Raw genomic sequence first — 15,723 nt, forward strand, 5'->3', positions numbered from 1 at the left:
CATCTGAGAGAAAATATTTGTTCAGAATATTCATTGGAACTATGAAGTGCTCACTGAACTAAAATATTATTCTGGAACTATTGTGGATTGTTCAAAGGAGTTCTAGACCAGGGCCTGCCAAGCTGTATCCTGTGGCCCACAAAATGATTGCTGTCACAGGGTGTGGCCCTTAGGCCATTAAAAATGCCCTCATATGGCCCTCAGGATGGTTCGAGTTTGAGTCCCCTGCCATTTTGATACATCAGGACTGTTTCCAGGTCTGTACATTCAAGGACTGGAAACTGATTCGGAACATTTGATTCTTTTGGACTTGAACAGAACTTTTTATGATTATTTTGGATTCAATTCATAACGCTCTAAGTTCCTCTTAAATTTTCATTCTATAATTATATCATTTGTTAAGTTTTATAAAGCTTGCAGGTTTTGCTTCTTTCTGTTACTGAGTTTATGACCATAGAGTGATAACACTATGCTTCACAGAAAAAACTATAAGTCAAACTTATCAATAACAGCCACTCATAGGAAAAGGCAAAACTGGCTGTTACACACAGGTGACTGCTATATACAGGTTCCCATTTTAAAGTATGTTTTCTAGCAAATACCAAGAACCAAATGTTATTATTATTATTATTATTATTATTACAATACCAAGGTTGTTTTATGTGCATTGTACAACAAAATCATAATCATAGGTATATGTTATTCTCCCCAAAATTTATGTTCCACACACGATTACTGGATCCTGCTTAATTTAATCCATCCTATAAATGAAATCATCACCGATTAAAAAGTATATGCTGATCTAGTTTGTACACCCTATAAGATATTGTGGATTTCAGACTATAAACAGTTTCCACACTCACAATGGCCAAGAAAACACAATTGTACATACTTTTATTTCACTCAAATGGCAACAATTGTCATATTAATGTAAACCAAGCGGGGGTTTTTTTGATGCTATGACTAGCCTTACACATTTTAATTAACATACATTGCTTTGAAAGTAATTTTTTTTAAAAATGCAACATCTTGAAAGTTTTTATATTATCATGTTTTTTAGTGTACTTGTAAGATGACATTAAAAACAATACTGGGTTTGAAATAAGTTTTGTTTTACACTAATCAGCAAGATCACCATAATAAATTCTCTTCTCCCTATCATATATGCAACTGCCCTCTCTTTTGTCATCATCCAATTTTTACCATTTAAGTGGCACTTTACAATTCCATAGTTTACAATTGTCATGGCACAAGGGTACTGATGCTTTATTAAAACACAATGTCCAGTATAATTCTGGACTAATTGCTTAACCGGTGAATGCAACCTTGTCTAATTAGTAAATACCAGCCAGAGACCCCATAACATTTTGTTATCATCAGTAATGAAATCAGTGTTTAGTGGCAGTAAAACAGGCTAGCTCTATGGATTAGCTGCATATCCAGAGAACACTCCATTAGCCAGTAGGAATAATCTGCCTATCAGGGAACACTCCATTAGCCAGTAGGAATAATTTGCCTATCAGGGAACATTCCATTAGCCAGTAGAAATAATTTGCCTCTCCAGGGAACACTCCATTAGCCAGTAGGAATAATTTGCCTATCAGGGAACACTCCATTAGCCGGTTGGAATAATTTGCCTATCAGGGAACATTCCATTAGCCAGTAGAAATAATTTGCCTCTCCAGGGAACACTCCATTAGCCAGTAGGAATAATTTGCCTGCACTACAGGTATCTGAATCTGACCACTTACTTGCAGTATCTCTCTGGAGGAGGAAATAAGGTAATATTGCACTTAAGATTGCCGCATCGCAGCAGACCATAATATGGCGCGTAGCAGGAGTCTGCCAATCTCTGGAACATGGCCTGTACACTGGACAAGCTCAGATTACCCTCAGGAACATATACCTCCCCTCCTGAAATGTAACAGATTTTATCAATGGTTACTCCTAGGAGATGATTAAAACTGACAGTGTGAAGCTATTTTGCTTACGATTCCCTTGACAAATGGCCCAATGATGAGAGAGTTTCTTGAGATCAAATTAAATTAAACTAAAGAAATGATAATATCCATTTCTTTCTTTATTTCTTTCTAAAAAATATTTAATTAATTGCATGAGGATTTGCCATGGCACACAATATTATAAGCCCTGGTTCAAAACAAAACAAAACCCAAAACTCATCGAGATAAATATTTCTTTAAACTGATAAGCAATCTGTAAAATTGTCAACTGACCACAGCCCCAATCCAAAATGAATGCTAATTACCTTTGTTGTTCAGATCTATTAGCTGCTGATAAAGCGGAATCACATCAATGAGTGCTGGGTCATTAGGATTGGCAATACACATCACCTGGAGTTTGGTGGGGAATGGAAATGGGAGGGGGCATTTTTCATCTGATACCTCCCCAGCCTGGATGCTCTTCCATTTCTTCAGGGTCTCCTTTAGGGAACCTGGCCCAACACCCATGTTACCATCTGTGATAAGAATCACCTGAAATAGTTATTTGCAAGCATTCCCATGTAAATGAAATGTCTAGTCGGTTTAACAAAGAGAAGTATTTGATGATAACAGTATGATACTAGTGGTGTAGCAAGTGCCCAAGCAAAGCCTACAACTGCTGAGTTGCGTCCAGGCCCAGCCAAGGAGCCCCAATTCCCACCAAACATTTTGTTCTTTATTTTCTTTATTGGGAGGGGAGGGGCCCCCGAAATCGAGTGCGGGGGTAGGCAGAATATCTTGTTATGCTACTGAATGATATGGATCATGACATCTTAGATGAAAGTTACCTTTTCCCTGACACAATATCTTCTCCATACTGATAAGATTTCAATGACAAATAAGGTGAGATACTAGTTAAAAAACATAACTGGAAATGAAAGCCATCACAAATATTTGCATTCTTTTTTAATTTTGCCCACCCTCACAAACTCAACCTCCACCCTCCAATTCAGTCATCTATACATCTTCTAGAAGCATAAAACCAAATATGATCACCCTCCTTTAATCAGCGTAGATATAGATCAGAATACAAAGAAAAGTCCCTATCATCAATGAAAATGTGACCCCAACCCTCTTCTTGTCTGGGGACTGCATCCATGATTCAAACCTTTGGCATGATCTGACTATCTTCTTAAAACATCACTAAATATATCACTCTCCTTCAACTGGTGTTGATGGACTTAAGGTTTCAAGGAAAGAATGGTTAGCTATATAGATGGACTGAGAGATGTACTCACAGATCAAATTTACCTATCATAAAATGTCAACATAAATGTGGAAACAAAAGTTCTAATCCTGTCCAATATATACGTACAACAAGGATCTCACATCTACCTTTCAACAGGTGTTAATTTACTTAAGTGTAAATCATTCATCTAAATGTATTATTTGAAAGGCTCATGATTACTTGCATGGGTGTCAATCAAATGAGTTTGTGTTGATTTCTTATATATGGATTTAAATTTAAGTAATGATTATCTGTGTGGGCATGTTTTATCTCCATAGGTGATGATGAGGATGCTGAGTATGTTTATGGATTTGAATTGACCCTGTAGCAAGTTAGCGATTGTCAAGGCCAACAGCCAATCAGCATTGTGAATATTTCAAGACACACAGTGTATGTAGCCAAATAAAAAACAATACCTGTTGACAGGAAACACAGCATCAGCATCAACATTATCTTGTGTATCAATCTCCCATATAAATTTTGCATAAGTTCTTAGGGTTTTCGATTGCCCTATGCTCTGTTTCTGCAGCCAAAACACTGCATTCTGTAGAGTACTTGTGTTACTGCATGAATGTCAATTACCACAAAGAGAAATGAGTTTGTCTACATGGGTACCGAGTTACAGTGGAACCCCGTTACATCACGATAATTGGGGTTTAAAAAATTGGATCGTGTTAATGCGAGGTTTTAAACTATTTTACTTTTTCAGAGAACTTGTTGGCACATATAAGTGTATTCATGTCTAATGTATATAATGAATAGGGTATCAATGCCATTTACTATCGTGCCGTCGTGACATGCAGTTAATCCATAATGCATGTAATTCCATTGAAAAATTGCACACAGATTTACAATATTTATTAATTTTGTCTCAGATCATTGTGTCTGAATTCAACGTCTAATATATAGCATGAACAGAGTACTGACAGTTTACTTGCCGTCTGATATTGTACAGTTGGGGCTTGCAATTAATCCATAATACATGTAATGCCATTGCAAAATTGCATACATATTTAAACGAATCAATAATTTTGTCACAGATCATTATGTGTCTGAATTCAATGGGAAAAATGAACAACAAAATTAGGTTAAGAAACACGAAGCACATGTACGGTTCATTACAATCCAGGATCTATGAATGGGGTCTGTACAAATCTCACACTGCTAAAATTTTCTCATATGCATTTCCTTGTTCATTTATCCATTGTATATTTCCAATAATTAATTCTTGTATGCCTATTCATTTGAATGACTACAGCAAGAATAATTAACAATCAACACATGCTTTCAGCGTGCATTTACCTTTTACTTCATATTTTGTGAATATCATAAGAAACGTGTGAAAACTACTATAATAATCATTGCGCAAAGTGCAGAAAATGACTTGCGTGTGTGAACTTGCTTTTCCATAATGGTAAAATATTTTTATAAAACCTGAGAACTAAGTGCAGTAGGCCTGCAAAGGTCACAAGTCATTTTTATACATTTTTTTAAAGCTGAACGCATGTACAATTTCATACCCTTCCAATTTCCAGCTAATATAGCAGACATTATTTACTGATCAGATGATTGCGTCTAATAACACTGCCAAGCTCCACAAGCATGTTGGCGGCGTTCGAATTTTGATGTTTATTAAATTGTGAGAATCTTTTATCAACCACTACATTGTCTACTGCTTGGTTGTGTATGCAGTTAAAGAAGAATCTTCACAGGTGTAGATTACCTGCATGGATGTGGCTGTGCCCCACTCCTCCACAACCAGTGTGGAGATGCCTGCCAGGACTGACTCAAAACAGGTCTTGTTATACTCCTCTAGTTTGGTTAGAGCAGTCTTGATGGACTCCACATCCCTAGTGAATGGCACCAGCTGTTCCCAAAGGTAGGAAAATATCACCTGCAAAGAAATATTGTCTTTAATAAAAGCAAATCTTTAAAAACAAATAAATTTAAAAAATACCTATGTAGGGAATAGCAGTATTTAGTCTATCATGAAGATATGTACTGTTGGTCAAAAGATTTAATTTGTTTACATCAAATGGGTAATTAATAAAATGTAAAATTAAGCTTTTTAATTTTTGGTAAATACTCAACTGTTCAAAACCACTCTGGTGGCTTAAGTAGTTAGAGCAACTACCTTGGACTCGAACCCTTGCCGAGTCGTACCAATAACTTATAAAAATGGTACTAGCAGCTGCCTCACTTACCATTCTACATTAAGAGGTTAACGTTTGGATTGCCTGGCAGTGTCAGACATCACTGTAAACTGCCATAAGGCAGACATCATAGTGATATAATTAAAATTGTTAAATCTATGTTAAAAATCCAAAAACACAACACATAAACATTTGTCGAAAGCTGTGATGCTATTTTTTTTCTTCTCTAAACATGGACAAGTATTTCTATTAACAAAACAAACCATACTCAATATTTCTTCAATTATAAGATGCAAACAAGGAATCCAATGAGTATCATCACAAGCAGATTACAAGTGAATGCAGTTTAATGTGGAGGTTTATTTACATTTTAAATAACAAGAATTCCTCAAAATGCAATGTCTCACCGGGTTGCATTATGAAAGATTTTTTATAGTGAAATGCACAATAAATAAAGCAGTTATAGTAGCATGGAATGTAAGTCACTGTGGCATGGAATGTAAGTCACTGTGGCATGAAATGTAAGTCACTGTGGCATTCTTTGTTCTGTAATGAACAGTATACCTCAGTGTTACAATTTTAGTTTCTGTAACTATTTTGTTCTATATTCCCCAAATCTTGACCCAGGGAGTGCTTTTGTTAAGGAAAAGAAATAAGTAAAAACAACTTTTCTTTAGTGGATGTCTATCCAAATTATGGTGGCACTATCAATGGCCACATTCACTAAGGTAGTAAAAACTGTATGATGGCAATTAATATCAATTTTTTAAATAAAAAGAATGTATCTGGGAATGTAAACATCTCTGACAGCCGCTAGTGTGTAACATATTTTTGAGGGTTAAAGTCATAGTGCAGATGACAAAATTAATGTGGCAAAACTATTGAAACAAGCAAGATTATTTCAAGTTTTAGCACTACTTTTGCATTATGTACTAAAAAATTTCTTTGTACCTTTAGAATGTTTTAACCAAAGTTGGAGGAGGGGATCTGATATGTGTATTTAATTTATACTGTGTACTTGACCTTTTCCATGATTGTGGGTAGAATTTTGGCCTACCTGACTAATGTCATGCAATGTCTGCCTAAGTTTTATCAAAGTTATTAGTTGTAAAAAAATGTTTATTAAAACTGAAGTTCATGGCATGACCTAGTTTAGGAATTAGTAAATAATAACATTAGAACTGACCCACATCAATGGGGTACACAATGTGTCATAAGAAAGGTCATAGTCTATATATAAAGGGAAACAATCATTTATTTCTAGTCTATATATAAAGAGCAAGGGAAACAATCACTTATTTCTAGTTTAATATCAGTCTGTGGAATCACTTTTTCTTGTGCTCAGATATAATTTGAAAGGAATCATTTATTTAAATTAATCTTTGGAATTACAAAGTGCTCACTGACTTTGAAGACTAAAATTGCTTTGGGATTAATGAGGACTCACTCAAAGATATTCTGGATTGCATCATTGTTGACACATCAAGACTACTGATACACCAGCATAGTCACAATTATTGGAATTCATTCAGAAGATTCTTTACTTCTGGACATGTGACAGAACATTCAGGATTATATAGGATTTAATTCACAATACTGTCATCACAATTTTCACTTTGTATGCTACAGAAATTAATTGTTTGTTGAAGTTTACAACACTTCTTGGTTTCGCTATTTTCTGTTACTAAGTTTAAGACCACACAGTCATAACAGAAATTGGGTCTCATCTGGAATCTTAATTTCTTTTAAACATTTCAGATATATTAAAATTTGTCTTTAAAATTTAAATAGACCTTGTTTCAAAATTTCCACTGTCCTGAAAAAGATTTTAATTTCTTTTGAGAAATCTTTAGTGAAATCAGCAAGCATTCACAATGTCATCTAACACAGTGAACTTTGTTTCAAATCCTACCCAGAGTCCTTGCTTCAGCTTGCCAAACAATTTGATCTTTTGGAAGTAAAAGCATCTTTTAACAAAGCAAGAAACAAAAACTACTTTGGTTTGGTATTTAGCGGCATGGGAAATTCTGGATGATAATGCTTGGGTTTGAACAGAAAGTCTGTCTGGTTTTGATGGAAAGTTAGAAGGAATCACAGTTTACAAAATCAAGATGGAATTGGAGTTAACAAAGCTACTACTTCAGAAAGAAATGATGGAATGGCAAATTGAGAAAGAGGAAAAGGAGAGCAAATGCAGAGACAGAAAGCAGAGAGAAATGCAAATGCTGAAAGTGGAATAGGAGAGGTCTATGCAGAGAGAAGAGGAGAGAAATACAAATGTAGAGAGAGGAATGGGAGAGGCAGAGAGAAAAAGATAAGGGGGAAATACTAATGAAAAAAAGAAGAAAGGGAAATGCATACAGATTATAAGAATTTGAACTGGCATGTAGAAAACACTACCCTCATTTTCACACAAGAACAGGTTTTGATGTTACTAGAAATATTGTTAACAACTCGTTTTCAAGAAAAGAAGTAGATACTTTCCTCGTTTTGAGAAAAGTGCTGAAAACTTTAAATTGCCAAATGAGCACTGGACTTTATTAGTGAACTTAATAGCAAAGCTCATAAAGTCTACACTTCACTGTTGGTACAACGGTGCCAATTATGATGATGTTAAGGAATGTATCTAGAATGGTTATGAACTGGTACCTGAGACGAATCAATAAAGGTTTAGGAATTGTAGAAAAGAAACTGGACAAACTCGTGTCAAATTCTACTAGGGAAAAAAACAACTATCTGACAGGTGGTGGTCAGTCAAAAAGGATTACAATAACCTCCATCCATCAACACATTCAAGATTACTAGAATTCATTCAGAACATTCTATACATCTGGACTCAACATAGAACATTTAGGATCTTATTCATAATAGTGTAAATGCCTTTTGAATATATTCTAGGGAAATAAATTGTTTGTTGAATTTTTTAAAACTTGTTGGTTTCATTTCTTTATGTTACCTAATTTAAGACCAAAGAGTCATAACAAGGGCAAAATGTCCCCTGCCCTTGGGATTCTAGGTGGAGAAAGAAGAAACACTGGTACCTCCATGATGAGCACAACTATCAAGTGTCAAGACTGTACATTCAATTTTCATACATGTAAGACTACAGTACAGCTGACATGTATTTTTGAAACCCAACACATTGCATTGGCGGTACTTAATCCCCTCCACTTTCACTCCAATATAATGCTCCACAATGGAGCAATAAAAATACTTACAAATCACCACCAGCCTTGGTAAGCACACCATGGAGCAGATGATCAGCATTATTGATTTACATTTGAACAGCCAATCAATGAAGACCACCCAAGGAAAGACCATACATCATGAGTGATTAACAATCAAATACAACTTCAGGAGAAGATGAACAAGATCTCATAAAGTTAGTATGTAAGATTGCTCAGATTTCTTTGAATAAAGTACAAGTGTAAACTTGTTGCAAAAGGTGTCAATCAGCCATTTCTGAATGAAAAAGTACATTAGTATTAGTACAGTTTTTAAGGCATTGCCAATATGTTAATATTGTTTACAATTTGATTTGGCATTATATCTATTACATAGTCTTCATTAGAACTAGGAAATGTGCACTATCTGATAATGACGTAGATAAATTGGCATATCTTTCTCTCTCTATTTCTCTCTCTCCATAAACCTCTAATGAGCATGCTTGCAGGGGCCATACACACTAAACCATGCACATTTAACAGACCATGTGTACTCCACAGGGGTCATCCACAACAACTCCACAAGAAAGCGCGGTGTGCAGAGCAATTCTCTGTGAGCTGCTGCAGCAACTCCATCAGGATACGCAGAGAGATGTTGGAGGGTTTTTTCTTAATCCTCTCCACTTTCTCCCCACCCCTACTATGATGCACGAGGTTCCAAAAATACACATGAGCTTAATGTATCAACTCAGAATTTTTCTTCTTTCTGAAATCATCTTTTATTGTTGGGATGGATAAACTGTTGTTGATGTCTACTCTGACCACTTCCAATCATGTCAAAAGCATGTACCCTGATTTTCCTTCAAGACATGCAGGATAACCAGGTGTATGAATGGATGGATAGATGGATAGCACTTGAGGATAACCAGGTGTATGAATTAATGCATGGATAAAGATAACACTATATTTCCCTTCAACAAGGCAGAACAAGTATATTCTTGTGTTTTTTTGTAAGTTCTTACTAATACAATTATTTTTAACAATACCAGCTATGCTTGCCAGATAACCAACTTTCCGATAAAAGCTAGAAGTATAATTGGAATTCCATCCAAAATGTGGAACAAATATCCCATTTTATTCATGATAAAAGTGTCCATACTGATATATCATCCTTCCCCTCTTCTGAAAGTAAAATGATTTCCATCGATGCAATAACTCAGAGCTCATACTGGGTCTGGTGATGACTTTGAGAGGAAGTGTCCAGAAAAGACAGGAACCAATAACAATATCCCATTACCCATGAATGGAAGCCTGTTCTTGGCAATGAAAGCAGGAAGCTTCATGAGCAACACTTATCAGAACTGCATGTAGATAGGAGCACCAGTAGAAAATGTATGGCTGATTTTCCATGCCAATCACCAAAGTAGTGAGGAGGCAGGACTTATATGGTAGGTGAACTAATTAGGCTCTTGCGAGCTTCAAATGCTATCTTGTTCAGCCAGGTTAATGCACACTGTAGTGTATATTTAATTTGCATTGTTTGTTTGGTAGTATTAAAAAAAATTATTTCATTATATGCTATTGTAATGTAACATTGTATATTGGACTTAGCCTTGTCCAAAACCATGTTTATTTTCTACTTGACCTGAATTATTGATTCTTTTACTTTTATTTTAAGGGCACTGAGTGGCCGAGTGGTCTAAAGTGCTCTTTGTTATGGATCACTGCCATCTCACCTCTGTCTGCGGCGGTTCAAGTCTAAGATTTAGCCAATGTGGATATGTGAGAAAGCTTACTAGTAGCTTCTCGTGGGTCGGTGGTTCTTTCCGGGGTTTTCCTGGGTTCTTCCTCCACCATTAATACTGGCCCCATATATAGCCTATCGTGTGCTGAAAAAATGGCGTTAAACCTGACAACAACAACAACAATTTTTATTTTATTCTCTTCACAACTAATGCACAGATAAAATATTCCCTATGTGTTTGGGTTTATTATCAGGATCATTATTAACAGAAGTAAATGTTTATTTGGGTCTAAGTTATTGGGATTCCCCAAGAGTTTACCTGGTATACTTGATATTGTCCAGGTATACATGTATATTATAATTTTAGTAACAGACAGTTAATTATAGAAACCCTTTTTTTAAACATCAAGAAATTTCTAGAAGGTTATTTTCCATTAGGTAATGATTTTTAAGAAAATGTTAATTGTGACCTGAGGTCAAGTAGAAGACAAAATAATCTTGTTACAGAAACAAATATTTATTCATGCTTATGATCTAGAAGAATCAATTTGTATTATTGTTGTATTCCATACTCATTTGTGCTGGAATTTATTTATTCAAATTATCCAATTCAAGTGAATTTTCTCTGAAAATACAGACTGCTCATTAAAAAAATAATATTCTTGGTCAGAGACATTCACTGGGTCTTATAATAAATTCAAAAGTGGAATAAATTAATGTGTTTCAACAAAAGACTGTTGGCACATCAGCATTATACAGATCATCTCAAACATATAACACTTCAGTGTTGGACTTAATTTGGATTTCTACAAAAGTTTATTCAGAGTCCAGTGTCATTGGTGAAATCCAAAGGAATAGAAGATCAGATAGACTCTGTTTTGTCCGATATCCTATCTTTTATGATAGCACTGCATGCCAGTCATCATGGGACAGTAGGTTTAATTGTGATTGGTGCAAACTGTTTCTCACTGAAGAGTCAGAGGAAGTTAGCTATTGAGGTATGGATACCTACACTGATATAAAGTGCTCCACTGAGATTATACTCCATTGTCTTTGTATGCCTTTAAAGTGATGGCTTTCTCACTTGAGGCCTTCTCCGCCACTTGTTGTGAGAACTGTTTGTTCTTAAAGACGTATTTAATAGGATCCTGACGTGCAGGTTCAGTAACTCTGGGTTGGGGTGAAACATCTGCTATCATGACTGCTTAACACAGATGACGGAATATATTGATTCCTGGTGATCCGGTTGTGAGATTGATAAGGGTGGCACATTATTTCCTATTTGAGGAGTAATCAGGATGAGGAGGCACTCAGATTCTTTTGATTTCTGTATCACTTTAAGAGTCTGAGGTGTTAGAGATGTGTATACATTCAACTGTTCCATCTACAGAAAGAGCAATTGATTATCCAGGTCCTTTTGGGTCCAGGACTTTTGAGACAAAGGTTGAGGTTTCTGGTATTCCATCCTGCCAACAATAGGTCCATGATAGGCCTATCCCATCGAACATCTATTCAAAGAAAACTGAGGGATGAAAAGACAATTCCATTTGTATTAGTTCCTTCTTGCAGAACAATGAATCTGCCAATATATTAGCCATATTATGGACCTACTGTTGGCAGGGTGGAATACCAGAAGCCTCAACCTTTGTTGATAAGCCACCACAGTGAAGTTATCAGACAGACAGAGCTGGCTGAATGGTCAACGGTTCAGTCTCAATATTTGGACCATGTAATCATTGTTAATGGAGCACAATAAAGTGACAAAGGACTAATATGTCCACTGCCACATTAAGCAAACCTCGGCTGGCAAAGGAATTCTCTTGCAAATGGATTGCTCCATATAGGCATGGAACCTACCATTGAATGAATGAAATTCTCATTCCTGGGGGAAATATTCTTTTTACTTGAGCATAGTTAACCATCAGAGATGTCCTATTGACAAGGGGACTAAGAATGAATGGAAGGTAAAACATGTGAAATCATGTTTTATAACAAAATATAACAAGTCTTCTACTTTGTAGCCTGTTGTAAGCAATTCCAGAAATTCTGGAAGCCAATTGTGTGGTACGTGAAATCATGCCTCTTGCAAGTCCACACTGATTAAGTAGTCTCCACAATGGACAGCATCAGAACCTGTTGTTAATTCCATCATGAACCCAAGAGCAAAACAAGAGTTGACAGCAATTAGGTTGATGACCAAGTGGCAAATGATGTGCTGTAGCTAAAAGGATTCTGGCATAAGGTTTAGTGCTGAATGTGATACCGAGACACCAGGAAACTACTATCATATACTTATGTTAACATGGTAAATCTTCCCTATTCAGCAATGAAAGATTGGAGCCTTTGCCCTTCTGGGAGCTGTGATAATGGTGGGTGGGATGTATGTCATTTGAGATAGGGAGGGACTCTTGGAACACTGGTGAAAATGACTGACATCCCTTTGACTCTTCCACCAAGTTCAGGAGAACTGTGGTTTTCAATGGTTGTAATTTGATATGACTGCTTCCCAGTGACATGAACTCTAGGGGCATTCCTGCAACCTTTTCTTGCCAATCCCTCTGCTGTAGGTGAGCCTGTGAGGGATGGTGGCCTGTTGTGAATTCCATCAACGTGATCATTAAAATGAACAGATGATGAAGGTTGTGAGTAACTTGGCCCATGTTAAGTCCATGTTACGGCCATGGGTATAGTAAGCAGTCCCATTAAGTCAGTAACTTGTAAGATTGTTGAAGCAAATGAAAGTAAAATCTTTCATAGACAAGAATCACTTGATGTCAGAACTGTAAACCCAGCAGGCGATGTAGAGGAACGAGAACAGAACTGTGATGGGATTGGGCAAAAAACTTCAATCCAAGGCAGAGTTTCTCTCATGAAAGATCTAATAATGACAAGGGAACTTGAGTGCCAATTTTCATTGCTTATGAACTAAGGTAGTAAAGTTGTTGTTGTTTTTGCTGTTATAGGGGTTTAACGCCATTTTTCAGCACAAGATAGGCTATACATGGTGGCTAGTATTAATGGTGGAGGAAGAACCCGGGAAAACCCTGGAAAGAACCACTAACCTACAAGAAGCTACCGGCAAGCTTTCTCACATGTCCACTCTGGCCAAGCCCGAGACTCGAACCCACACAGACAGAGGTGAGATGGCAGTGATCCGTAACGGAGAGTGCTTTAGACCACTCTGCCACTCGAGGCACCGGTAGTAATGTTTATGTCTCCTATGCTGCCAGTGAAGTAAATGGAGAAGAATGTTGAGGATAGCAGCCCACTACACTTTCTGCACTTCTGAGTCAGATCCTGCTACTTCTAAGACGTTGCTAAGTAAAAACTGAGGCCCCAATATGGGCATATGTTGGAAGCAGTAGTCAAGCTAGACTTGAATTTTAGGGAAAAGTGACTTCTCCTTTTGGACTGAGCAGGGTGAAGTGAGAGTTGAACAGGGAGAAGTGGAAGCAATGAAAGATACATGTGAGTGTGTGTGTGTGTGTGTGTGTGTGTGTGTGTGTTTTCATTCTCTTGTTTGAATTATGCCCTCTATTTCTCTGTATGCATATCTGCAATTAACACTGGTCTTAAGCAATATTTTTTTTACAAGCAGAGTTGTATGTACATTATAAACACAATATGTATGTGTATAAAATTATCTTATTCATGTGCAGTGCAGTTTGACCACAAGACTTTAAAAGAGCACTGTAAAAACTATACACTGTAATGAATTTTAACTGATAGGAATAACTAGATTAGAAGTATTGTAACTGCAAGTTATTAAAAATGCTTAAACAAGAACTATTTTTTTTACTTTATGAAAGTTCATTATAAAATGGCAGTTGAAAAAAATGTATAAACTTGCTTTGAAACTACCCCTGTACATGACAGCAAATGCATTCATCTTTCTGATGACAGTTTTTGTTCTTACTGCAAATACACATGCTTTTATACCATCTTGTTCATCCCAATTTCTTTGTTGCTGATAAAACATTAACATAACCATTCAAACATAACAAACTGAATCATTACAGTTGGTATATGAATGAACTAAAACCTTTTTTATGATCCAATTGAAACAGCCTCTATGCGAGTTCATCTATTTTTAGAAAGAGGGGTTTTCTTAAATTCTAGCTTTGTAATGTCAGTCCACTGCAAATATTTTATTTTTTTATCTGTCTATGCTGCTTTGATCTTATTGCAATTCTCAATTCCACAAAATCGGATTGTCCCATACATTTGGGACTTACATAATGGCTTTTTTTGTGCCAAATCATTCAATAAATTGAATATTTTCCTTAATATATTTGCCAAATGTTTACAAACAGACAATAAACTGGTACTTCCCAGGCCAGGTGATGTCTGCCATTATTTCTGCCCTAACAGGTTCACTTAAGGTTTCAAACTGATTTTATGAAGAAAATAATGCACACGCAGCAGTTAAAATCTTCAGATGACTGATTCTATTCTTATAACAAAATAGATTTTTACATACTATGGTCTAAGTTACAAAACACAAATTTGCTTTTGTTTTTATTAAATGATGACTCTCGAAAATCAGACATTGACAACTGCTATAACCATATATAACATCTCTGCTACAACTTGCTCGGGATGGGTTTAATGGTCAATCAGCTATCAAAACACATGCATGTGAATTTGCAAGACTACGATTGTTGGCGCATTGAAATTAACACCAGCTATTTGATGGCTCAATGCCTACATTTTGCCTGTAGTTTAAAAAACGAATATAACCAGCTAAGACAAGGAAGCATCTCAAAAAGTTACAGTTACTCAAAATATACATCTAAAATAAAATCACAGGGTGAAGTCGTTTTTACTTTCCTAACAAAACAAGGTGAAGTTTTCATTTTTTAGGCAATTAGTTTCCTGCTTCACCTGGCAGCATGGCCCCTGTTTGGAAGTGTGTTGAGGTACTATAAGGGTAAGATTGAACCATGAGGTTGCCTATAAAAACTGTATGTCTTCTAGAGGAAGTGCCTCACAGCACTATTAGGATTAGACTTATCCATGTGAGTGCCTGTATAGACTGGGTATCGTCCACAGGAAGTACTTAGCAGCACTGTGTGGGTTAGTCTTCTTTATAACTGGTTTCATGAAGCGGGTTCTAGGGTATTACAGCACTAAACTGGGCATAGTACACAGGAAGTGTTTACCAAAACTATGTGAGTCGTGGAACTGGACAAGTTCCTTTCCTGGTGGGTAAGACTGCATGATCAATTGTGGTCATGGCACATTGCAATCAGAGTTATATGGCCTAGTCTGGTTGTGAAGGACCATGGCCAACTTGACTGGCATGATCTTGTCCAATTCTTGCAACTGAGATGGGGTATGGATGTTGATGCACAACCCCTGTGTGCATGCTGATGTTTTCATCCCTCAAACTATGATCGACTTAAGTTCATATTCTGCAAGTCTGACATGTATT

At 36.4% G+C, this 15,723-nt stretch overlaps 1 protein-coding gene across 2 annotated transcripts in view; it reads right to left on the reverse strand.

Moving 5' to 3' along the window:
* Nucleotides 1-15,723, reverse strand: part of LOC149800862 (integrator complex subunit 14-like) — a 63,383-nt gene that overhangs the window by 43,077 nt on the left and 4,583 nt on the right. For both annotated transcript variants that reach the window (XM_089954874.1, XM_089954875.1), the window contains exons 3-5: nt 4,952-5,122; nt 2,267-2,492; nt 1,752-1,914 (exon numbers count right to left, since the gene is read on the reverse strand). In XM_089954874.1, coding sequence (XP_089811000.1) covers nt 1,752-1,914; nt 2,267-2,492; nt 4,952-5,122 — 560 coding nt within the window. The remainder of the gene's footprint in view (nt 1-1,751; nt 1,915-2,266; nt 2,493-4,951; nt 5,123-15,723) is intronic.

This window comes from Sinohyriopsis cumingii, chromosome 4 (genome assembly GCF_028554795.1).
Source record: "Sinohyriopsis cumingii isolate HCF-2022 chromosome 4, ASM2855479v2, whole genome shotgun sequence".
NCBI lineage: Eukaryota > Metazoa > Mollusca > Bivalvia > Unionida > Unionidae > Sinohyriopsis > Sinohyriopsis cumingii.